The sequence below is a fragment of the Ahaetulla prasina genome, chromosome 2 (assembly GCF_028640845.1).
Source record: "Ahaetulla prasina isolate Xishuangbanna chromosome 2, ASM2864084v1, whole genome shotgun sequence".
Classification (NCBI taxonomy): Eukaryota; Metazoa; Chordata; class Lepidosauria; order Squamata; family Colubridae; genus Ahaetulla; species Ahaetulla prasina.
This window is the reverse complement of record NC_080540.1, coordinates 179,182,371-179,208,456: the sequence shown is the minus strand read 5'-3', so window position 1 is coordinate 179,208,456 and position 26,086 is coordinate 179,182,371. Positions and strand designations below refer to the sequence as shown.

General features: G+C 40.1%; 1 protein-coding gene across 1 annotated transcript in view; it reads right to left on the bottom strand.

Moving 5' to 3' along the window:
- Nucleotides 1-25,127, bottom strand: part of PDE4A (phosphodiesterase 4A) — a 323,495-nt gene extending 298,368 nt beyond the window's left edge. Inside the window, exon 1 of the mRNA XM_058166089.1 lies at nt 24,450-25,127. Within this exon, the coding sequence (XP_058022072.1) occupies nt 24,450-24,748 (299 nt within the window). The 5' untranslated portion in view covers nt 24,749-25,127. The remainder of the gene's footprint in view (nt 1-24,449) is intronic.
- Nucleotides 25,128-26,086: the final 959 nt, after the last annotated feature.

The window sequence follows — 26,086 nt, the reverse complement described above, 5'->3', positions numbered from 1 at the left end:
ACCATAGCATTTACTAACTGCCCCAAAGGTTTCTTCCAAATTTAGAAAAATCCCACCCGCTTTTTGAGGCTGAGTTTAATTTATGCCAATTCGTTCTAATATATATGTAAGCCATCTGGTGCCAAGGGGTCACAGGTAAGACGTGGTGGCTGGTAATAGTTCTGATGGCTTTTTGCAAGTGTTAATGAAATCCTGAAACATTAATGCTCATGAATTTGTGAGGGGACAAAAAAATAAATAAATGGAAAGACCTAAAACTGTTTTAGAGTTCACACTGAAGTTTGTTAGCAAAAGGTGAAAACACTGTCAACCAGCAATGTGCTATGGTTTGCTAGCTTTGTTGGTGCTAAACATTTCATCAATACAAGCAATCACAGGTCAAATCGACAAAATGCACTCAGCCGTCAATTTGAAACAGCAAATCCCCTCCCTTAGGAGGCAGAGGGAGAGAGAAAAACATCACAAGGGGTTCAGAGAAGGGGAATTCTGAAGGCCCAATGATCCTTGCCGGTGCAAAGTCTCTTCTTTGTTCCTAAGGCTTGCTGAATCTGCTATCTTCCTATACTAATCCCATCTCCATATCCACTGTTTCAATTTGCATGGGATTTTATATGAAGGCAAAGGTTTATCCTCTTTCCTTTTTAAAGCACTGGCCGTTTTAAGCCTACAATTCAATTATCTTCCATAAATTGTGTTATCTTTCTTCTGCAGTTCTTGCTAATTTCTACACTATACAGCCCACTCACAAGAAAAATGTGTATCACTCCACTGATGCACTTCTGATTTATATTATGGCTATACAGTTACTTTCTATGATGAAATACACTTATCATTTTCCATTTCCCCAAAGCAAGAAGCAGCATTCCTTTCTAGCTTTTATTTAACCAGAAAAGTTAGCTAGATGTTTTTAAAAATCAAATTCCAAAATTACTGGCTGGAAGACAAGGAAAAGTGAATTATCTATGAAGATTGTAAACCAACTAGAGATAGTTCTTGACTTGCAACCATTCATTTAATAACAGTTCGAAGTTACAATGGCATAGAAAAAGATCCTGATCCCCATGCTTATGACTGTTGCTACATCCCAGGTTGTGATCAGAATTTGGGCATTTGGAAATTGGGATGTATTCATGATAGTTGCAGCACCATGTTGTAGCAACAAGTTGCATGTTATAAGTTGCAGCAACAAGTTGCAGCAACATGTTGTCATGTTGCTATACATGACAACAGGTCATGTGTATGCCATTTGTAACATTCGCAGCGGGCTTCCAACAAGCAAAGGTTTTTTTTGTTTTGTTTGGTTTTTTTGGTTTTTTTTTTACATTTATATCCCGCCCTTCTCCGAAGACTCAGGGCGGCTTACATTGTGTAAGGCAATAGTCTCATCCTATTTGTATATTTATATACAAAGTCAACTTATTGCCCCCCCCAACAATCTGGGTCCTCATTTTACCTACCTTATAAAGGATGGAAGGCTGAGTCAACCTTGGGCCTGGTGGGATTAGAACCTGCAGTAATTGCAGGCAGCTGTGTTTAATAACAGGCTATCTTACAGCCTGAGCCACACCGCGGCCCTAAGTCAATGGGGGAAACTAGTTTCGCTTAATAACTACAGTTTTTAAAATCAGGCACGACTCACTTAGCAAAAAGAAATTTTGGCCCTAAATGTGGTTGTAAATCAGGGATGACCTGTACTTAAGATACCAGAAAGCAGGGCTGGATGGGAACAGTGTTTTGGACCATGAGTCTGGAGTTAAAAAGATCTCTGCCCCAACTTGTGAGGTAGTGAAATAAAATTTCTACAGCCAAACTGTAAATTCTAAGGGATCTGATCTGTTTAGGTCTTTCTATGAGAGAGAGAAAAATATCTCATTTTTTTTTAAAAGAAAAGAACAAGTATAGTTATAACATACTTAGAATTTCATGACTTGCAAGTGATTACACTATTGACACTGAAGATTGAATCAGTCAGGGTGTGAATTTGCTTTAATAAATGCTCTACCAGATAAAAGAACTTAACCAACAGGGAGAAAGGATCTGATAGCAGTTTGTGCTTCTGAATGCTTTTACTTAATCCATCCCTGAGTCTTCACAAGGTATTTTGGTGTTTCCAGGATGAGTATTACTAATCACCAACTATTGTGCAGCTTTTCTTCCTTTTCCCTCTGAAAAGATTTTTGAGAGGAGAGAGCATAAGCCCAACCCCCACCCCAAAGTGAAAAACACAATATTATTTTACTTATCAATTCTTCATCTCCAGTAAAATTCTGAGTGTGAGGCAGGGGAACAGCATGATCACAGTTTTCTGAAAGTTTCCATCCAGATCTTATATAAAAGGCTGTGTTGCTTTGATTTTTAATTCTGCAGCTACTTTAATGAAAAGTGCATCAGTATATCAAAGCAAAATAAATCTGCTTGGCATTTTCAGCCAAGAAGCATAGCCTAAGGCTATGAAAAGGAAAATGGAACTAGGAAACCTTTTGTTTGATATATTGCATCTCTTAATGAGTAGACCACATTGAACCATTTACAGCGCTTCTCACCTATGCAAGAACAAGTTCTCTGTGCTTTTAGCAAAACTGGCACATGTCTGGTGCTATGGCAGACACCACAAGATGGTGCTGTCTTATAATTAGTTTTATTTATAATTGATCTTATAATTGGCCTCATAATTATTTCAAATTCAGAAAGGGATTTTTTTTTTAAAAAAAAAGAACCCAAACTGATTTCTAATCTCTTCCAAAATTACAAATCTCTGCGTGTAACCAGAAGTCTCCCTGCTGGAATTTAGCTATAAATACTTAGTTCCCAATAAAGAGCAGCTTTTCTTTTCTGTGAATAATACAGGTATTGGATTACAACCATATGTTTAGCGACCATTCAAAGTTACAACAGCACTGAAAAAAGTGGCCTTCAGCGGTTTTAATTGGGAATTTTAAATGGGTTTTAAGGAGTCAGCCTAAATTTAAATATTTCATTTTAAATTATTTTAGTGTTTGTAAAAATTGTTTTTAATATGGCTGTAAACCGCCCTGAGTCCTTCAGGAGAAGGGCGGTATAAAAATATAAATAAATAAATAAATAAATAAATAAATAAATAAATAAATAAATAAATAAATAAATAAATATTATTATTGAGTCTGTCATTTGCACCTCTATAACTGTCTGGTTCGGTTCTGCAACCCAACAAGAAAAACACAGACTTCAGAGGATAATTAGAACTGCAGAAAAAATAATTGCTACCAACCTGCCTTCCATTGAGGACCTGTATACTGCACGAATCAAGAAGAGGGCCGTGAAAATATTTACAGATCCCTCACATCCTGGACATAAACTGTTTCAACTCCTACCCTCAAAACGACGCTACAGAGCACTGCACACCAGAACAACTAGACACAAGAACAGTTTTTTCCCGAAGGCCATCACTCTGCTAAACAAATAATTCCATCAACACTGTCAAACTATTTACTGAATCTGCACTACTATTAATCGTCTCATAGTTCCCATCACCAATCTCTTTCCACTTATGACTGTATGACTATAACTTGTTGCTGGCAATCCTTATGATTTATATTGATATATTGACCATCAATTGTGTTGTAAATGTTGTACCTTGATGAACGTATCTTTTCTTTTATGTACACTGAGAGCATATGCATCAAGACAAATTCCTTGTGTGTCCAATCACACTTGGCCAATAAAAATTCGATTCGATTCTATTCGATTCTAAATAAATAAATAAATAAACAAACAAACAGGTCCTCTCACTTTCAAACAATTCAACATCCCCAAGGCCATTTGTGACCTTCCCAGCTGCCTTCTGGCAAGTAATGGGGGGAAGCTGGATTCACTTAATAATGACATGATTCACTTAGCTGCAATGACTTGTTTAACAATCATGTCAAAAAAAGCCATAAAATTAGGTGCGACTCACCCACCTTGCTTAACAACATAAATTCTTGGTCTCAGTTGTGGTTTAAATTTGAGGACTACCTGCAGCCACATACATAATTCCATTACTACTTCCATTCATGAATACAGTTATTACCAACAGAAAAACAATGGTGACTCCAGTAGATACCACTCTCACCTTGTCTTAAGATAAGGCTTCATACCTGAATTTTCCCCCAATCTGAAACCCTGAGAAGTACTGGGCTTCAATTCCTGTAGCCCAGTGTTTTCAACTTGGACAGATTAAGTTGTATCAATGTCAGTTCCCAGAACTCCCCACCTAGCATGACCATTGTTAAAAATCCTGGAAGTTGAAGGCCACCCATCTCAAAGTTGCCCAGGTCAGGAAACCCTGCTATAACCCTAAGCCTGAAGAGCACTACAGTAGGACTGAGGAAGGCAACCTTAATTCTTTCCTTAATTCACAGGCAAATTGTTAAATTTACAGTTTCCAAAAGATATTGCAAGACAGATTCCTTAAAGCCTGTTCAGGATATTCTTCATTGAGAATAATAGTGGATATACAAAATTGTAAAAAGGGGGGGGGTTATACTAAACAATATCTTTGAGGGGAGCCAATTAACACTTGTACCCATTGAGCCATTGATTAGAAAATATGACTTCAGCAACAGAGTGGTCAATGCCTGCAAGGCACTACCTGACTCTGTGGTTTCATCCCCAAACCCCAAAAATTTTAACCTTAGACTGGCTACTGTTGACCTCACCCCATTCCTAAGAGGTCTGTAAGGGGCGTGCATAAGTGCACCTGCGTGCCTACCCTCCCTGTCCTAATGTTCCCTTTAATTGTATTCATTTTATTATTCAATTCATGCTTACATATATATATTATCCAATATGTACTTGACAAATAAATAAATAAATAAATAAATAAATAAATAAATAAATAAATAAATAAATAAATAAAACTTTAAATTCTTAAAAACATAAGCAAGGTTTTCCGCCTTTGCATCTTAAATGCCTGGCAAGGCTGATCTGTAGCGGGCACCAGACTGGGGAAGATTGCCAGTTCTTAATATTTTGAGGCCTTTGCCCATTTATCATGAGACAAAAATCACAGCACTAGTTAGGCTTTTCCTCAAGTCCACAAGGCCGCTTCTGCAGTCTTGATATAGGGAAAAACTAATGTAACCTCAAAGAATAGGGGAAAAAAAGTAGTTGAATTCAATAGAATGCCTCATCATGAAGTCAGTTCTTAAAGCAACACTGATTGCAGATGCCAAAAGGGACACGATACAACAAGAACAAAATAGACGGAATCGGTTTCCCAGAAACCTGCATTTTGTACTGGGCTAGGTCAAATTTTTATTAATATCGATTTCATGCATGCGAAGTTTCATTTGAAAATAAAAATGAGCTTGAAAAATGTAATCCTTTGAGGGCCTTTGGTAATTGAGTTTGGTTACAATAGTGGTGAATACATGTAGCTCAGGATTGAATTGTTAGGTTGTCTGTATCTCTGAACTTAATCTTCTTGCAAAGATTTTATTACTAGGCTGGGTAAATCATTGGTGCATGGGGTGGTATAGTTTGCTGGCAGTTTATATATGATAACTATCCTATCAACCTAGATTAGGCTATTGTTTCCTCTTTAATTGCTCTTTGAAGGAGGTATTGTTTTTCCTTCATTGTTCCAGTTTATGCTGGGTCCTGCTTTTCTGAGTGCAGGTGTATAATGGGTTGGCTTAATTGGATAAACATAAAATACAACCCTCTCTAATTTGGTTACTTTCTGAATAGTCTCTGGCCTAGTTGAAATAGGAAATATGATCTAGATTGACACATGCTAAACTGTGAATTGTTTTATTCTTAATTTATTAAATTAACACCAGATGGCTATGTTCACATAATATAATAAGTCATAAACCATGATTGATAAACAGATGGTTGTCTCCATGCAGATGAATAGTATTGTGGCTTAATGTATGTGGACTAAGCAAATATGCTTACAGCCATTTACTTTTAAATTAGGTTTGGACGTAGTAACAGAATAAAAGAGTTGGAAGGGACCTTGGAGGTCCTCCAGTCCAACCCCCTGCACAAACAGGAGACCCATGCCATTCTGGATAAATGGCTGTACAATCTCTTCTTTAAAAAATTCTTCATAACTGGCGTGGGAATTGCATGCTGATAATTAACCTCTTTGTCTTTATCTGAAAGCCTCAAAACAAATGTCTAATTGCCAGGTTATCTGGCTTCCCTTTAGAGCAGCATGAACTTTAAGAAACTGTATTTCTCAATAGAGTATTTGTCCTGTACATCAAATAACTACATTATGGAATAGGATGGCTGAATCTTATTAAGAAAATAGGCAAAACACAAAAGTTAATAGTTCAGTAGAATTTGCCATTTGAGATTTTGTCTTGAATTGTGAGCCAATCCTGGGACAATGACATGGCCAAATTAAGATTCTACCAAGATATTCCTACTTGGACCAATTTAGATCATGGCTGGTTCACACATGCTAAACCAAAACTTAATTACGGTCTGACTTGGAATGATGCATGAATCCAATCATTGCTTGTGTAAACCTTATTTTATAATTTAGTGCTACATATAAACTAGGACACTGTGGCTTGTTGATCAAGCAGTGGTCAAGATATTCTGTGGTTTAACATGATTCATGAACCAATCTATAGGTTAATGCTGATTTGAATGTTTTCAGCACAGAGTTAGTTGTAAACAAGGTGTGAAAGAAGCACGTTGACACAAGACTTTAACTAGTGCTTAATTTTGCTGGGTCTCTCCACAATTGGTTATTTGCCTAAAATCCTGTAGGTTCCATAGCTTTTTTTTTTTAAAAAAGAGACAATGTGTGGGAAATACTAACAATGATGAGGTGACTACACACCTCCCAACACAGCCTCCTGCTCTCCTAAAATTCCAAGGCAACCAGCTAACTGTGGTCTAGCCATGACAAATGAATGTAGAGTTGTGTATGTATGTGTATTTCAAGAATCAGATGGAAAAGCAATAAAAATACTTCAAAACCTTGAAGAATGCCCAGCAGATAACATCTGCTTCTCACTTTCTCTCACCCCTGATGTTTTTTAAAGACAGTCCTTTATTCTGCAAAAATAATGTGAAAACAAATAAACATTGTTTTCCACTTAGCTAGTCAAATGTGAAATGAGGCATATTGGATATGTTGAACTCCACCACACTATCATCTACTCCATCTGCAAATCATTCCCAACAAATCCATCCCAGATTTGCTTAATGTTGTCCTTATGCAGATCAAAGACATGTGGTTTATGTAACATAAGAACATTGTAAAACAGCCTAAGTGCTCCATAAGAGGAATCCACTGAATATCATGAACAAACCAGGACAAATGTCAGAAAAGATCGTTGTTACCCTCTTCTAGATTTTTGTTATTTTGGTTTAGGAATTTTTCTTCCTATTGCAAGCTCAATAATTGGGGCATGAGAGGGGATTCTTAAAACTTGATGTTGTAGAGATCCAAAGCTGCTCTCATAGCTACCCTCTGCATTTCCCACTCTGTCTTCCTGGAGGACTCTCCCAGTTTAGAACAGCCAGATGTGGAAGCTGGCAGAGGATGACACTGCAGATCTGATCCCCTGCCCCTCCCCAGATGAAAGAGAAATGTCTCTCCAATCCTATATCCACACATCCAGTGGTGGGATTCAGCCAGTTCGCACCACTTCGGGAGAACTGATTGTTAACTTTCTGAGCAGTTTGGTAAACTGGTTGTTGGAAGAAATCATTAGGGCAGAGAACCGGTTGTTAAATTATTTGAATCCCACCACTGCACACATCATATTATGTCATAATGTGTTTTGGTTGGGAAATATCATATGCCACTGGTTCTCAACCTGTAGTCCACAGTTCCATGATGTCATCACAAGATCTGCAAAGGCTTGAAGAAATGTTATGATTTAAATCTTGAGTCTTGGTGGTCTGTGGCCACAAAAGGTATTTAAAGGGGGGTCTATGGTGAAGAAAAGGTTGAGAATCACTGCCATATGCTATTGAAATATTATGGTTCATGATGATATATAAGTTTGGATATGAGTCAGGGATTCAAAGATATTGGGCAGTTTTACACAACGCTATTAACACTCCTCAGAAAACCTCTTATGGGTTTCCATAAACACCATCTGGGGTTGCCATCACACAAGGATACCCATAAAAGAGAATATTTGTAGCTCACCAAGGACCCTTGAAAAAGAGGATCCTTGGTGCTCTTTCAGCTTGGTTGTTTTCTTACAGACTTTCAATAACCAAACTGGATACCATCATTAGACTAGCACTGACAATGTTATCTAGTTGGGTAAAGAAACATTTGCAAGAAAACAAGAAAGCTCAGAGAGCACCAAGGACCCCTCATGCTGGGATACTCATGAATGCCATGTTGTCAATCCTTATAAAGTGTGAACCCAAACAGTGTGGATTATTTAAAAATCGAGGCTTGGAATGATGTTTCACCTATATTTCAGTGGCCATAGAACTGCATCCTTTAATGCTTGGTTTTAACAAGGAATGACAAGCTTGGGCTCTCCTGATTTCTGAAATAGCATCTCCCTCCTTTGACTGTGCTAGCTAAGGATACTGGCTGCTGTGGTTCATCATACATTTTAACCTAAGACTTTTTGCATCTTTTTTTAATGTTGGCTCAGGAATATATCTGAGCTGGTGCTTGCGCATTTTTCTGCAATCGAGTTTGGTGCGGTTTACCTTAAGTTTGTATCTATTGTGTGCTCGTGTATTGTTATGGTTGAAGCTGTAGATTCATTGACAGGTAGGACACTGTAGCAGATGATTTTATGAGCTATGCTTAGGTCAAACCGAAGGCGGCGTAGTTCTAAATTTTCTACACCCAAAATTTCAAGTCTGGTGGCATAAGATATTTTGTTGCAAGCAGAGGACTGGAGGACTCTTCTTGTGAAATATTTATGGACACGTTCAATTGTATTCATGTCTGATATGCAGTGGGGGTTCCAGACAGACAAGCTGTATTCGAGAATTGGTCTAGCAAATGTTTGTATGCTCTGGTCAAGATTAGGTTTACAACCCTTAATGCCTTTTTGGCAATGTTGTTACAGTGGGCTTTATATAAAGCATTTATAGCTTTACTTGATTTATTTATTATTAAATGAGTATCTCGCCCATCTTGGTGAGGTGCTCTAGGTGGCGTATAGTCACATAATTAAATATAAAATGCTTAATAAAAATCATAAATTTAAGATTTAGTTAAAATTCAGTTAACCAACATGGGAGGAAGAGAGCGAAGGGCACATGGGGAAGAGATGTGATTTGTCCAATGCATTAACCACCTCCAAGGTGCCACTCACCCATTAGAGCAGAGAGGGTGGGCACCACAGCAATAATAATAATAATAATAATTTAAAGGCTTTTATTGTGGATCCTGCCAGAAGAGTTCCTTGGTTCATGGAGTCTGCAACAGGCCTCTTATAGCATAGGTGGGGCAGACTAGTTCCATTGGGATGAGATGGTTTCTCAGATAGCCTGGACCCATGCCATGCAGGGCTTTAAGGGTAATAACTAACACCTTGGTCTCAGAAGCAAACTGGCAACCAGTGCAGCTCGTGGAACAGGAGTGTAACATGGGCCTCCATAGGAACCCCAAAGAACTGCCTGCACAGAGCTGCATTCTTTGGCCTAGGTCAGCTCTTAAAACCAAACAGTCAGTGGTGGGACTTGAATAACTTAACAACTGGTTCTCTGGCTCAGTAGGCATGGCCAATTGGTCATGTGACTGGGTGGGTGATGTCACTCAACACACCCAGCCCCTCTCTCCTGGCCACTCGCCTCAAAGGCATAGGTAGGATTCAGCCGGTTGGGGCTAATCCCACCACTGGCTGGCCCCACTCCTGCCTGTTTTTTGGCCATTTTTCGGGCTGTTTTGGGGCCAAAAACGGCCAGGAAAATGGCCTGAAAACAGCCAAAAGCAGCCCAAAAAGTGGCCCCAAACCAGACCATTTTGGGGCCATTTTCAGGACCATTTTTGGCCCCAAAAATGGCCTGAAAATGGCCCAAAAAACAGCCTGAAAAAGGCCCCAAAATGGCTGAAAAACAGCCTAGAAAACAGGCCGAAAAAAGAGCAGGGGTGGGGGCAGCCAGTGGTGGGATTTGCCAGTTCGCCCGAACTGCACAGAATCTTAACTACCTGTTCGCCTGAACTGGTGCAAACCAGCAGCAGCCCACCTCTGCAAACAGTTGAACACAATGCAACATATAGCCTTACATGGGTAAATACTAAATATCATCTGTGGACTGTAGATTTCCAGATAACCACTAGGTGATAGCACGCAATACAGACATTTCTAATACGTTGCCACCATCTACTGGTCATAGAGATTTCTGCAGCTCGAGTGCAGCCCTTAAAAGTATTTTATTGTTTTAATATTCAGAAAACAAAAAAAAAATATTAAAATTGTGTTGAATTATTTTTATATTAAATATATTATTTTATATTGAATATATATATTATATTGAATATAAGACTACAGTTCCACCTTCCTGTGATTTAGCCTTCGTTGACAGCAATACCGAGAAGTTGAAAGAGGTGCAGAACTTAGAACACTTAGCAATAATGTAGCAAATGTATGTTCTTCTCAGCAACCTTACCCTTCCTGCAATTAAAAAAAGTGTTCCTGTCACACACCAGAGGCAGGAAACATACTTGCCCATATTTTGTGACCTTTGCAAGAAAAGTACCTGGAGAAGCAAATCCCGCCCCAACTCCATAATTAAAGAATGCAAAAGAGTCAGAACTTGAAACAATTACCAAATTCTTTTCCTGTGTCCAGGAAGAAAGGGTCAATTTGTTCTAAGAGTTAAGAGGTTTTTAAAATAGCCTTATTATTCTTGTTCTGCAGCCTATTGTTCACAAAATCAATAAAGATTCAAGAAATGTGAATGACCCCAACTTAAAATATTAGTTTACCCTCATGCCAAAACTAAGTATAGTGGAATGGGCAGAACAAAAAGGCCTAAGACAACACCTACCCCTGCAGAGGTAATGAGACAAATATCTTGCTGAAATGCAGTTTGTTGCTTTGTTTGTAAATAGGATTGTGGTCTGCAGAACCCTTGCAATTAAAGACAGTTAGCTTGCCACCTTATTTACCTCTCTGCAACATATTTATTCATATGGAAATAGGAACATATAAAAACAAGATCCAAGGCATGTTGGTAGAGCACTTTGCAATAACTGCAAGATCAGGACCAATGATGGGTTTTTACCGGTTTGCCCCGGTTCGGTGCAGTGGTCCTGGTTCGGTCCTGGTTCCAAACTGGTAGCGAAGGTAAGAAGAACCCACTACTGATCAGGATGTATACTATATAGAAACCCATTCTGCAATGAAGAAGATGTTCAATGGTTCTCAGAAAATACATTCACATGGAAAGTATTCCATAAGAGAAACATTTGTTAAATCCCAAAGTATTAAGATCTTTCCTAAATAGCAAACACTAGCTTGGGTCTGTACCATAAAAGCATGCATGGAAAAGATGTAAAGGATAGGAGAGCTGTCTAGTTTACAGTATGATTGATCATTACATATTGAGTATCACTGTTAAGCACATACTAAAAGCACAAATCTGTAAATATAGATGTATGCAGAAAATGAAAACAACGATTAAGAAATTGCATATTAACATTCATGTAAATCAGCAAAAAGATGAATTCAGCATCTTCAAACTGTTGAAAAATATTGTTGTATTTTTCTGTAAATTATATTTCTTTTGTAGGAATCCATAAAGGTAGTCAATTTTCTCTTTGTTCCATTTTACAGAATCTCCTTTTTAAAACATATATATATATATTGTTACAAAAATTGTACTTTTTATTCATGCATTCTTTTTATGGTAGAGTGATAGGTATAATTTTTAATGTCCGATATTATTATCAAATTCCGTCTAATGATCTTATACAACTCATTTGCTAAGTAATTGCAATTATAAAAAATATGAGAGCATTTTTTATTCTTGTTTCTTAATTTCTAATATATTGTGAATGGGCAATTCTATAAGATGCGACAATTATCTCCATTTTGGAGAGACATCTCCATCTAATTCTTATTATTTTATCCAGACTTATATACCATTCAGCCATAATATTAAAGCAGGTACTAAAAGTTGTATTTCTGATTTCGTAGAATCTTCAATATCTATACTGAAATGCTTCTTGGTCCATGTTATATCTATTTAAACACTACTCCTTTTGTTCTGCTCCCATCATGTTTTAGAGTCATCCTATACTTCAGAAAACATATTTTGCATTTCCAAGTGCAGATGATCTTCAGCTTATGACAATTGACTTCAATTGGGGGCTGTTGACTCTCCATCTGAGGGCTGATGGATGGCCTGGCTCGCGCTCTCTCTCTCTCTCTCTCTCTCTCTCTCTCTCTCTCTCTCTCTCTCTCTCTCTGACAGCTCCATTCCCACTTTCCACTGGGAGCTCTCAGGTTGCCTTAATGCTGACCCTGCCTCCCACGTCACCTTCTCCTCTGATTTGGCTGCTGGAAGGGCTGGTGGCCGACAGGCCACAACACTTGCAATGGTCATAAGTGTGAAAAATGGTCCTAAATCCCTTTTTTTAGTGACATTGTAACTTCAAACAGTCACTAAAGGAATGGTTGCAAGTCAAGCACTACCTGCATTATTCTTTCATACTACGTCAGATTTGCAGTTCTAGGGGTCATTTGGAAAAACTCCAAAAAAAAAGTCCATCTGCATTTCTGATACCTTATTTTGAGATTGGAGAAAGAGCTCCAGCATCAAAAGAGGAAAGTCATTGTTGCACATCTTCCTTTTAGCTATCCTCAATAATGGTTTGCCCATGATGGGATGGACAGTGGATTCACAGTTCTCCCCATTCCTGAACATACTTCCATAGTGGAGAAAGCTTTAATTCAGTCCTGGAGCTAAATTCCGTATTTTCTCTTTCCTGATAAAAAAATAGGATGATCAGATTCAGAGGTTCTAAACTCAGAGGAGGACAGCCTGATTATAGTCCATTTTTCAGAGTACCGCTATTAGAAATTATCTGATTTTTATCCATTTCTTTCAAATCAAATCATATTAACCTTGTTTTTAATAATATTATTTTGATACAAAATGTCTTTTAATTCCAGATTACTCCATTAGATTCCCCCCTGGGTCTGTTTCAGAAATGAGCTTAGAATCTGGCTGAAGAACATTCCAATGGAGGGGAAAATTAACTCCTAATTAACTCCCTTTTAATTTTAAAAGTTAAAAAAGGGTTGTTTTTCCAGAAATAATTGCCTTTGGTTCTTAATCACCTTGACAGCTCAAGGCTATCAAGATTTCCATTTTTTTGTCCTTTTATTTTGTTTTGCCAATTTAACCTTAAATATAACTTGACTAAAAATGCTTTTGATAGGAATCATTACATCTAGAAAAACATGTACCCAAAGAGAGCAATGGCTTGTTTTGTTTTGAGGGCTGAGAAAGAATGAATAAGATGATGTCCACATGGATTTTGATTACCGCTTTCTTCATCTCCAAAGAGATATCATGAGAAATGTAATCTGTAAGAATGGACAGCAACTCCACTTTATAGGTTCCCTTCTCCAACATTTCCATAATCAACTTACAACAGTTGAATAATAACCTGAAGCCAACTGTATACTCAAGACTCATTTTGACATATGAAATTATCAATAAAGTGTTTAATTAGGGTTCATTGATTCAGCCTCAGAAAATTCACTATTTGCAGAATGAGACTTATTGGTGAATGACACCAATTAAAAGGCTATTTTGTTAGAGTGTCAGAGGAGACGTCAGTTACTAAACTATGGATTCATAGCAAACAAAATAGAAAAAAAGCTACTAGGAGTAATGACTAGGGAAAGAAATATTAAAATAGATGACGGGGGAGGGTTCTGTTCCAGTCTATCAGGGTTGTTCTATCAATATGGTAAGCGGGAGAGGCAGATATGGCGGAAGGGGGGGTCATATCAGATTTTGGGGGTACGCCCTCGCTATTTGAGAGCGATCGCGTGCTCTGGCCCCCCAGATTTTTCCCGTTCCCCGAGTGGCCAGAGTACTTAGGACTTGGGCCTCCGGCTGATGTTATGCAATGCAAGGTCCATGGTTAACAAAGCCCCCCTGATTTCAGATCTAATTCAGGAGGGGACCACGGACGTTATGGGCATTACAGAGACATGGTTGGGCACGGAAGGGGGGGTCCCCCTAGTGGAGATGTGCCCACCAGGTTTCCGAGCATTCCATCAGCCAAGGGCCCAAGGTAGGGGTGGGGGGGTGGCGGTCATTATCAAGGAAAGCCTGGAACCGAGGGAGACCACTGTGCCTCAGATAGCTGGTTGTGAATCCCTCTATGTTAAGTGGGGTCGTAGGATTCAGGTTCTCCGAGGAGCTGAGGGAGATGAAACCCCGGAGAAGATGCCTAAAGAGTGTCTGGAGATCCAGCCGTTCTGAGGCTGACCGGACACTAGTTAGGTCCTATAGTAGGACCTACCTAGTGGCATTGAGGGATGCGAAGCGTTCCTATGTTTCCTCCCTCATTGCGTCGGCAGATAACCGCCCGGCCGCCCTGTTTCGGGTTACCCGCTCTCTCCTTCAACAGGAGGGGCGGGAGGACACATTACAAGGGCGTGCCAAGGAGTTTAACGGTTATCTATACGATAAAATCGTTCAGCTTCGGGATGGATTGGATCAAAATTGGGTAGATCCAGGCGAGAGTTTCGAGACCTGTCTTGTTGAGACTGTTTGGGATGGTTTTGACCCTGTGACTCCCGAGGACATGGACAGGTTGCTGGGAAGGTTGAATGCCACCACATGTTTACTGGACCCGTGCCCCTCCTGGTTGGTGCTGGCCATGCAGGAGGTGACACGAGCCTGGCTCCGGGGGATTACAAGTGCTTCTTTGCGGGAGGGGGTCTTTCCCGCTGCCCTGAAAGAGGCAGTGGTGAGACCTCTCCTCAAGAAGCCTTCCCTGGACCCATTCCAGTCCGGCTTCCGGCCCGGATACAGTACGGAGATGGCTTTGGTCGTGTTCGTGGATGATCTCTGGAGGGCCAGGGATAAGGGTTATTCCTCTGCCCTGGTCCTATTAGACCTCTCAGCAGCTTTCGATACCATCGACCATGGTATCCTGCTCTGCCGGTTGGAGGGGTTGGGAGTGGGAGGCACCGTTTATCAGTGGTTCTCCTCCTACCTCTCTGACCGGATGCAGACGGTGTTGACAGGGGGGCAGAGATCGACCCCAAGGCGCCTCATGTGCGGGGTGCCGCAAGGGTCGATTCTCTCGCCTCTCCTGTTCAACATCTATATGAAGCCACTGGGTGAGATCATCAGTGATTTTGGGGTGAGATACCAACTGTACGCTGATGATACGCAGCTGTACTTTTCCACCCCAGGCCACCCCAACGAAGCTATCGAAGTACTGTCCCGGTGTCTGGAAGCCGTACGGGTCTGGATGGGGAGGAACAGGCTCAAGCTCAATCCCTCCAAGACGGAGTGGCTGTGGATGCCGGCACCCCGGTACAGTCAGCTGCAGCTGCGGCTGACTGTTGGGGGCGAGTCATTGGCCCCGATGGAAAGGGTGCGCAACTTGGGCATTCTCCTGGATGGGCGGTTGTTGTTTGAAGATCACCTGACGACCCTCTCCAGGAGAGCTTTTTATCAGGTTCACCTGATTCGCCAGTTGCGCCCCTTCCTGGACCGGGATGCCCTATGCACAGTCACTCATGCTCTTGTTAGTTCTCGCTTGGATTACTGCAATGCTCTCTACATGGGGCTCCCCTTGAAGAGCACTCGGAGGCTCCAGTTAGTCCAGAATGCAGCTGCGCGGGTGATAGAGGGAGCGGTTCGGAGCTCCCATGTAACACCCATCCTGCGCAGACTGCACTGGCTACCTGTTGTCTTCCGGGTGCGCTTCAAGGTATTGGTTACCACCTTTAAAGCGCTCCATGGCTTAGGACCGGGATATTTACGTGACCGCCTACTGCCATCTTGTATCTCTTAGCGACCTGTGCATTCTCACAGAGAGGGACTCCTTAGGGTGCCGTCAGCCAAGCAATGTCGACTGGCGGCCCCCAGGGGAAGAGCCTTCTCTGTGGGGGCTCCCACCCTGTGGAACGAGATTCTCCCTGGACTTCGACAAATACCTGACCTTCGGACCTTTTGCCGCGAACTTAAGACTTATTTGTTTCGTCTTGCTGGACTGGCTTGAATTTTAATTTCAATTTTTAGCTGATTTTATGGGGTTTTAATTTTATATTAATTTTTAGTGTTACTTGTATTTTAATATTAGGCCAAATTTAATAAGTTTTTTAATGTTTGTTTTAATATTGTATGTATTGCTGTATTTTTATTCTGGCTGTAAACCGCCCTGAGTCCTTCGGGAGAAGGGCGGTATACAAATTAAAATAATATTATTATTATTATTATTATTATTATTATTATTATTATTATTATTATTATTATTATTATTATTATTATTATTATTATTATTATTAACTTGTTGAATTGAAATATCCTATCTAAAAGTACAATAGCCTTTGAACTCTGCCTCATTTTAGTCTCTAAGAATCCAAATTCTTAATTTTGAATACCAGACCACCTTTCCTTAAAATCAAGGATGGAAGAAATCACACCGTCTCTGTATTGATACAGCAAATAAAGCAGTGCCATATGACATTGGCATATTTTGCCCACTATTCACTGCTAAAACCAGTTTTACTCTATACTGTGTAGTGTCTGGTTAAAATTGCAAAATACATCATAACAAAGTTAATAGATGTAGTCTTATCAATTCACCAATCTTATCCATTTATAGCAAAAAAGAAGTTACATGAATTATTATGACTCTTCTACTTGTGGTCTTAAATTGAAATAGATTTTAATTACAGTAGGCTTGTGTATACATTAAAGTGCATTTTAATTTTTTTTTAAATTAAAAAATGTGATCTGAATGGATAGATATGAAGTTTATTCAGTTTCCAGACTACTTTAGGAAGAACAGATTTGATAGCTTGAATTCATTTTTCAATTTGTGGGCCTGTGCGGTTTTTCACATTGGAGGGCTTAAGAGTTAAATTAATCTCGGCTAATAGCTTTTACATAAGGGACTTGGAATAAGACACCCAACAATATTTCCAACCTGAAAGATACTAAAAACCAGGTAAATAGCTAACCTAAAGCAACAGTTTTGACGGCAGTGCTTTGTGATCTTAAGGGGCACAATACCTTGGAAACTAGAAATGATTCACTGCTCCTGAATCTAGAAATGGCTTGACCAGCTGGATTTCATTTCTGTGAAATTTGAATAAATCCTAATAATAATAATGTCTAAATCTGCAAATGTCACACAAATTTGTGTCTTGCAAGCCTGAAACCTGAGTCCTAAATACCAAAGTCTTTACAGAGAATCAATTTCTTATCTTCCTTCCAGCTTCAGTTCATGTGTTGTTGTCATTTTCCTTCAACCATACAGCTTTGTCACCTAATTACCTCTTTCAGCACTGATTGCCTATGTCCTGGTGAGTGTCAAATTTCCATAGCTGGAGAGAAAATGAGTATATGTCAGTAGGTAAAAAAAAATTATCATTCCATATTAAAGATTCAACACAGGGAATCTTTAGGAAGAAAGTGTGACTCAACTAGAAGGTTTAAACTACATTATATGAAACAGCACCTCAAAAGTTGGCATAAGCTATTTGAGAGTCTGAGGCAGGAAATCAAATAATTTTCCTTCTAATCATCATGTACAACCTTCACCTTCATCCTTCAAACAAAAAACAACAATGAAGCACTAGAATACTCCCAGCCTTTGATCTAAGCATTCGTCATTCCAATCAATCCCTTGCTAAATAACCTGTTAATAAACCATATTTCTTTTACTGTATCACACTAATAAATGGCTCATATCCAGTACTGGGATCATACCTCTACACTCAATTGAATATATTGCTGTATTTTATAACTTAGTAATGCAAGCAATGATATTCCCTGTGACATTCTATGGATGTGAAAGTTGGACTTTGAAGAAGCAAACTTCAAATTGCTTTTGAACTCTAGAATACAAGAGAACCATGGAACATCATGGAAGCAAACAAATTCATAATTGAAGAAATCAATCCATTTTTCTCTTGAGGCACAAATGTCTAGGCTTAAATTATCCTTATATTATGGGCTCCCTTAAAGAGGCGATGGCTGCACCATTGAAAAACTTGAAGGACAGGGGTAGGGACAGATTACAATAGAGAAAATCTATCTATGTGATCATTAAGAGTCGACATTAACTTAATGGCATATAATCAACCTATCAATAATTAAGAATTCTATCGAAGGAGCCACACAGAGTGATTTACTATTGGTTAATGTAAAATAACAAAGCAATTCCATAGAGGCAGAGGTAATGTGTATAGGGCACTAAAAATGGAAGAACCAACACTCTTTCAATCTCCCTAGGTTCAAGGTAACAAGGAAGGAAAAGAAAAACCGCAGGTTCAATGCTTTTTCCCTCAATTTCTTAAGCATTTGTTTTTCTTTGTTTGGTTTCTCCAACATTCATGCAGCTCCCCAATCCAAGGACTGCTTCTATATTCCATAAAACAACTTTAAGTAAATACATATTTTCCAACTCAAAGACTAAAGTAACAGACTATTCCAGACTCTTTTCATTGTTCTGTAAAATATTGGAATCAAGCAACAGCTTCTGAATTTGCATGTGGGAATACTACAATTTTTGCAAGCAGAACCGTGGATTCTTCAAAGTCCTTAAGAGTGTCACAAAAAAAATGCTTTGCCACTGGCAATCATCGACTAGGTTTATAAAATATCTGATGTTCTCTCTTTCCCTACAGGCCAAAGGTATTAAAATAGTCTTCATCCATGCATGAATCATACTTTATATAACAATGCAATGAAAAGCTGCAGCCTCCGTAGACCAACAAGTAATCCGTCAAGATATTGTGCAATATTGATAGATAACCACATAAGATGTCTTACCAAGGGATCGCTACCTTCTATTGCAATAAAGCCGATCAGAAGTTGTATCTTAAAGTATGAGAACTGAGAAGTCCAATTCAATGATGTGAATGCTACAGCTTTCAGTCACTTTCAGTCCACATTTACAAATTCAGGGGCAATACAAAAATTTCTTATCATACTGCTGCAGATATTTTTTAAGCAATTATGCTTGATTATTTTAAGCATACTGTACATTGCTAGAAGACATTTTCTTCATACAATATCTCTGCGTTCAGAGCTCCACTTTCAATGAATACATTTCTTATTACAGCCAACGGCTGGAAATTTACATAGGCCTACAAGGAAAAAAAAGGCTAGAAAATAGAATATGTGATAAAGCAGACATTTAAACATTTGAAGAATATTATAGGTAATCCTCAATTTATGCCACAATTGATCCCATTCCCCCAAAGATGTTAATAGCTCCACCCTGCTACCCTTTAAGAAAGTCCTGAGGACTTGTGGTTCTTCTCCCAGATGTTGGACCTGCTGTAATGCTATAAGATCTTTGTTTGATCCTGTGGTGGCTTATTTTAATGCTTTATTCTTTTTTCCCATATTGTCATATTTTGAACCTTTGTTAGGCCATCTCACAAACTGGACAGACAAATGGGCAAGTAAATAATATGCCCCAAGAATTTAGATGGGAAAGGAGGAAAATACTGCAATAACAAAATCATTAGCTGGGAGAAGTTCTTAGACTAAATGCATTTGATGAACATGTTCAGTAGATCTCTTAGAGTGTTTCACAGCTGAAAAAGCTACTCCAATAAAGGCTTTTTTTCAGGGTAACCTCCTGCCATATTATTGTGAACAGCAGCATCTCAATAAAAGCTTCAAAAAGCATCTTGGGAGTTTTGCAGATACTGTTAAGATCAAAATCAACAGCTTTCTGGATGAATTTATTGCTTAAACTATACGGACCCCCATCTCACATGAGTTAATTCTGGGCAGGGTACAAGGACTGGAACAGCAGCTACAAAACTGATTCATGATGCCTGAGGTACACAATAAGTCCTAATCATAAAAAAACCACATCTGCAGCCCGGCTCACCTAACCGCCTGGCCCAAATGCTGGAGGAAACAAACAGGTCTTGCAAAAGGCTAACTGGATTCCCCTTACTCCCTATGACTCATAGGGAACGACAATGGTTGTTCCATGATATTCTAGCCATTTCATGTTCCTATATAGCTCTTTTCCTGACTGCAGGGGTTGGAAGAAGTTTTGTTAAATCTCCGTTTGGAATACATCAGCACTGGTGACAGCTTTAATTAATTCTTCAAAAATAAACTGCAATTTCATGAACTGCAGTTTTATTGTATGATTCAGCCAAGGTGTCACATAGTTAAAAAGTTTCATGAGTGGTAAATGTGTTAGTGTTCAGCAATTCTCTCTCTCTCGCCTTCTCTACCTATACGTATTAAAAAAACAGAGAACAAAGGAAGGATTTGCAAAATCCGTATGATAACAATACTGCTTTTATCAGATTTCATGTTTGGTTTCATATATATTTCTTTCTATATGTCAGGGTACCAGTTTATACAGATCAGATATATATAGAAGGCTATTCAAGAAATCTTATTTTGAGAATTTTGAATGCTAAACTTAATATAATAAAGAAGAGTGAACGTTTCAGAGAGCTGTACTTTCCCCAAATTCTTTAAAATGGTGGAGCCATGCTAGAAAATAACATATTAATTATATTAAAAATATTAATCAAAGGTTATTAGAGATAGCAGAATGAGAACGCTTTTGATAGGCTTCATTTGAGATCTGAAATGAAGTTCACTTGAAAAGAAACTTACAAGGATTTTTAATTTCCCTTTACTCTCACAGCCATACATTTATAATGCCAGTGCTGTTCTATTACAGCTAATGATTGTCTGTGGGCAATGGATGTCTGAAGTTAGCAGTCTGCTTCAAAAGACTTTTTTACATATACCGCCCCCCCCCCAAAAGACCATACTGTTGCCTCCATTTCCCACTCCCACCTCCAATCCCCACATAGATGAGAGATGTACTAGCAGAGGTGGGTAGCTTAAAAGGATATTGGAAAGATATAGGAGAAAAGGGAAAAATAGATCTCTGCTTGAAGAGGGCGATAGAAAGGGAAGACAGAACCACATTAAAAAAAAACAAACATTTTTTTTTGTTTTAGTACTTCCAAGCTTGCAAAGTCTAGCAAAATGCCTAAGGCATTCCAAAATATAAGTGAAGCAATTGCAGTCTAATATTATACTGTGATACGTGACCTGTATGTAGATATGCTAAAAAAATAAGTTATGTACCAAGTCAATCCACATTAAAAAAAAACTGGATTTTAGTAACTAATTTGCACATGTTTGAGTTACATTTTGAACAATGTAATTGTTTTGCTAATTTAGGGGGGGTTTACATATAATCCTATACTCCATCCACTAATGGCTGGTGAATTTTATACATCTATTTTGGGTCACATTAGCATTGTCTTCGTATGTTCAGGTGTATCTCTGTAAACATAAGAACTACCTGTAGAACCTTTTTACAAGTGAATGCTAGTATTCAAAAAGTTACTGAAACCTATTATTAGAGTCTATCCTTTCTATATGCTTACAAAAATTTTGCAGAAATATCAGAGAAAAAGAAACCTTGTGGCATCTTGCTTTTTTATCTAGACATTTTATCTTTTTAATATTAGCTAATTTTGGAGCAGTAACTGACTTAATGAGAACCAGTTTGGTATAGTGGTTAAGGCATCAGGCTAGAAACCAATAGATGTGACTTCTAGTCCTGCCTTAGACACCAAACTTACTGGGTGACTTGGGCCAATCACCCTCTCTCAGCCCTGGGAAGAAGGCAAGGCCAAACCACTTCCAAAATCTTGCCAAGGAAATTGCAGTGAATTATAGTTGCCAGGAGTCATCACTAACTCAAAGGCAAACAAGCACAAACACTGTCTTAAAAGCAGAATAAACATGCAGTAAATATTTTCAGTAAGAAATTCAAGAAAGGAAGGAAGCATGGAGACCAATGGAATAATTTTCTTGGGCTTTTTACAAAATTATGTCTTATCTCCTCCCACTACTACAATCAGATTACATAGAAGTTAGTTTTGGGTACATGCCTGCCTGGCTGGCTGACTTCTTTGTATCACTGGAATTAAAGGCCATAGAACTCCAGAAGCTTCTATTTGCCTGTATGGAAAAGATGCTTGAACATATTTAAGAAGTTTTTCATCCTTAGATCAAGGACTCTTTGAAGCAGAGTCTCTATGAGAAACTCATCAGATCAGACTTAAGCAAATTATGCATACTTTGCTTACATATAAGGAGAAGGCAACTGTCCTCAGAGTATTGAGGAGAAATAGGTTGGGAGAACTCTCTCCAAGACTCACCTTTGAATGTAAATCTCTATGGAAATATGATAGTTCTCTTACTTTACTACAAGACCTTGCCTATAAAAATTGAGATAGGCACTAGATGTCAGGAAAGAGCTATAGAAAGCATTATGTCTTTACTGCCATCTAGCGGATGCCTCGAATTTTGCAGCTCAGATGTAGCACTTTTAGGAGAAATCAACTTTCAAGTCCTAATTGAAACATGGAATTTGGTGAGTAAATTTTGGCCAGTTATTCTTTCTCAACATAAACTGCTCACAGGACCGATTTTGTGGGAATATAAATGGAACTTGTTGAAATCAAACAAGATAGGAATTCATTAAAAAAAACACACCCTAAAATAAAAAGACATATGCTATAAGTCAAATAACTGTTCTTCTGGCTACCTGGTGCTTACAGTACACTTGAGCAACATTGCTTCAGCTTGTTAGCTTATAGATCTAGCCTAGGCTTTTGAAGTTTCTATCTTTTACCTCTTCAATATACGCCCACATGCTGATGGATTCTTAAATATCAGCCATAGAAACCCAAGGATTTGTAAAGAAGTCTGGAGTATGTTTTCAGGACCACTGGTGAGTATGTGTGCCTTAGTAATCCCCCAAGCATCCAAAAATGACTAGAAAACAAAACAAAACAAAACAAAACAGATCTTTACAGCTGCTCAATCTAGGAAGATTAGCATGTTGAAATGAAGTGAAAAGATGCTTGCTTTCTGAGTTCAGCACAACTGTAAGCCAAACAATATATCTACTTATTATACTTATTTAACCAGCACACTTACATTCACTGACACTAATAGTCAACTTATTATAAACCGTCTATAAAGCTGAAAACCTCACATAATGCTTCAACCAATAGTAATACCAACTTGTTCCTTCAGATTTAAATTTTATTTAACAGCATTCTTCCCCCCCACCCTTCTGCTTTCTGTTACAAAATGTTAATTAGAATTTAAAAGGAAACTGCATATTGTGGGAGAGGGCAGTCAGTGAACCAAACCAGCAAGAATTCTGACACATAGATAAAGGCAGGATTTAGCATATTATCTTTTAAAACTCAGAATGCTGGAAGACAAAAATTGGGAAAACCAAACTTGAGGTGCATTTAACATCCCTGTAAGGCATTTAAAATGACCCATCACACGATGCCTCGATACATAGAAAAAGGGCCGCAAGGCACTGGTTAATAACTGGGAAGCACCACTTCAATAATACCCACAGTTCTCTCTAAAAATGTGTTACAGGTTTGCTGTTGCTACACACTCTCTCTCTCTCTCTTTGCATTTCACAGTCAAATCATGAAGTTGGGCTTGTAAGATGTATTACAACCCAAAACAGCAATCTTTTGCCTTCCAAGCCTCCACACCAATTTCTACCCAAACATCAACAGGCAATTGGATTGAGAAAGTGAGCTTGAGCTTTCCATTCCACAGAAAACCCTTATCAAACAGCACCTTATTGTTCTTATGAACTGCTGGATTCCTGAACAGGTGAATGAAAGATTGGGAACTTGAGAGGATCTATGTCTCTATGTGTTAAGATAGTCAAATGAGGAACATCTCATTTGCTCTGCGTGGGAACCTCAAGCACCGGGCCACTCTGGCAAACTCCGAAGCAAAACAGGTTGCTAACTTCAGAGAGGGTTAAGCTCACTCAGGCTCTGCAAACTGTCCCATGCGTATCTTTTCCAAGCAACCGGAGAGTGCTTTTTCCGCCTCAATAAGCAATTACATTGTTTGCTCTGCCCGCGGCAGCTGCGAGGACTGTGGGTGTCGAGAGGACGGAGGGAAGGCGGCCGGGCCAGCTCTCCAGGTAGAGGGAAGGGCGTGCTTTAGAGTTGCCAAGCAAGCTGCGGGACCGAGGAAACAGCGTCCTGGCTATACCTGGAGAGCGGCGAGCGGTGAAGGAAAGGGCATCGGCAAGCGAAGACAACCGAACCGCTTTAGTTATAAACAGCAGCAAAAGGCGTCTCAATCCGGATACAAATCCCACAGCGCGGCGCACTCTCCGGGCTCAGCCCTTGGCTATTCCCGAGTACCTGGGCTCCTCCCCCGCCGCCACCCCCCACCCGCACGTGGTAAGAGCGCTTTGCACCCACCGCTTGGCCCCGTGGCTGTGGCCGCCGCTGGTGGTGGTGGTCCCGTGGAACGAAGACGGCCAGGACATGCGAGACTTCTTCAGGCCGGGACGGTCGCTCGTGTCCATGGCGTCCGCTCTCTCGATCTGGCGGTGGGGGTGCCGCTCCGTGTCCGAATAGCCGCGGTGCTTGATTTTGATGGGCGTCCGGGGCTGCCTCCAAAGGTGTTGGGGCGGCTTGAGGGTGGCCTGACCCTCCCGCGGCACCGGCAGCGAGAGGGACAGGCTCTTCTTCGAGCAGGGCGGCGGCGGCGCCTCCATCCTCTTCGTAGGCTTCGGTCCGAGCCAAGAAAACCGCGCCCGGGACAGGCAGGAGGCAGTCTAAGCCGCGGCTGCAGACCCCGACCGAGGACTGACAGCGAACAGCCGCCCTTTCCCTCAAGCGGCGCGGCAGGTTACAAACTCCGCCAGAATATCGCCCTCATGCCTAGTTGGGCTCCCTGGGGGAGTCCCGAGCCGCTCTCGAGTTCTGTCCGGGCGCCCGCTTCATAGCGAGCAACTCGCAGCCTTTCCGGAGCGACTTCTGCTGGCGTTCCGGCTGCGGCGGTGGCAAAAGACGCTCGCGCCTGGAGCCGACGGAGCGTCCCTCCCGCTCCCCCGCGCGCGACTACGCCACCAACGAGAGCCTCCGGAAGGGAGGGGGAAGCGCGCCGCCGGTGGGGCTGTGGGGCGTGCAGGCGGTGGGAGGAACTAGCGAAGAAGGAGGGGAAGCACCGGGGGTCGCCTATCGCCCGCTTGGTCCCACCCGCCTGGAAAAGCTGAAGAGGCGTGGGCGTGCGCTTTATTAGACGTCCGCAATTCCCCGAGGAAGAACGGTGCTTCTTGGCGAAGGAGCTCTCACCCAGCCCTTGCCCCAAAAAGCAAAGCGTCGCCCCCTCTTCTCCCCCTGCTTGCACGTTCATTTCCCCCTCATAAGTTAGGACAACATGGCAGGGAAATATTTGAAAGAACCAGAGTGCCCATGAGCGTCTACAGGCGGCGTTTAACTGCAGACTCCTCATTCCAAAAGCGCCGTCTACGCGGGTATAAAACTGCATTTGCTTTCCAAATGCGTTGGGACTACAACTCCCAGCGTTCCCAGCACAACAATTTATTTTATTTATTTTATTTATTTTATTTTGTCACAACAATATATGTAGGTATCATACAAAAAGATTATATAGTAAATAAACATATGAGTAAATATAAGGAGGTATAAGCATATATATAGGAAGAAGAAAAGAAAAACAATAGGACAGGAACGGTAGGCACGTTTGTGCGCTTATGCATGCCCCTTATGGTCCTCTTAGGAATGGGGTGAAGTCAATAGTAGAAAGTTTTTGGATAAAACTTTTAGGATTATGGGAAGAGACCACAGAGTCAGGTAAAGTGTTCCAAGCACTGATGATTCCGTTACAGAAGTCATATTTTCTGCAATCTAGATTAAAGCGGTTGACATTAAGTTTAAATCTATTAGTTGCTCTAGTATTATTGCAATTAAAGCTGAAGTAGTCTTTGACAGGAAGGACATTACAATAGATGATTCTGTGAGTTAAGCTTAGGTCTTGTCGAAGGCGACGCAGTTCCAAGTTTTCTAAGCCTAGGATTTCAAGTCTGGTG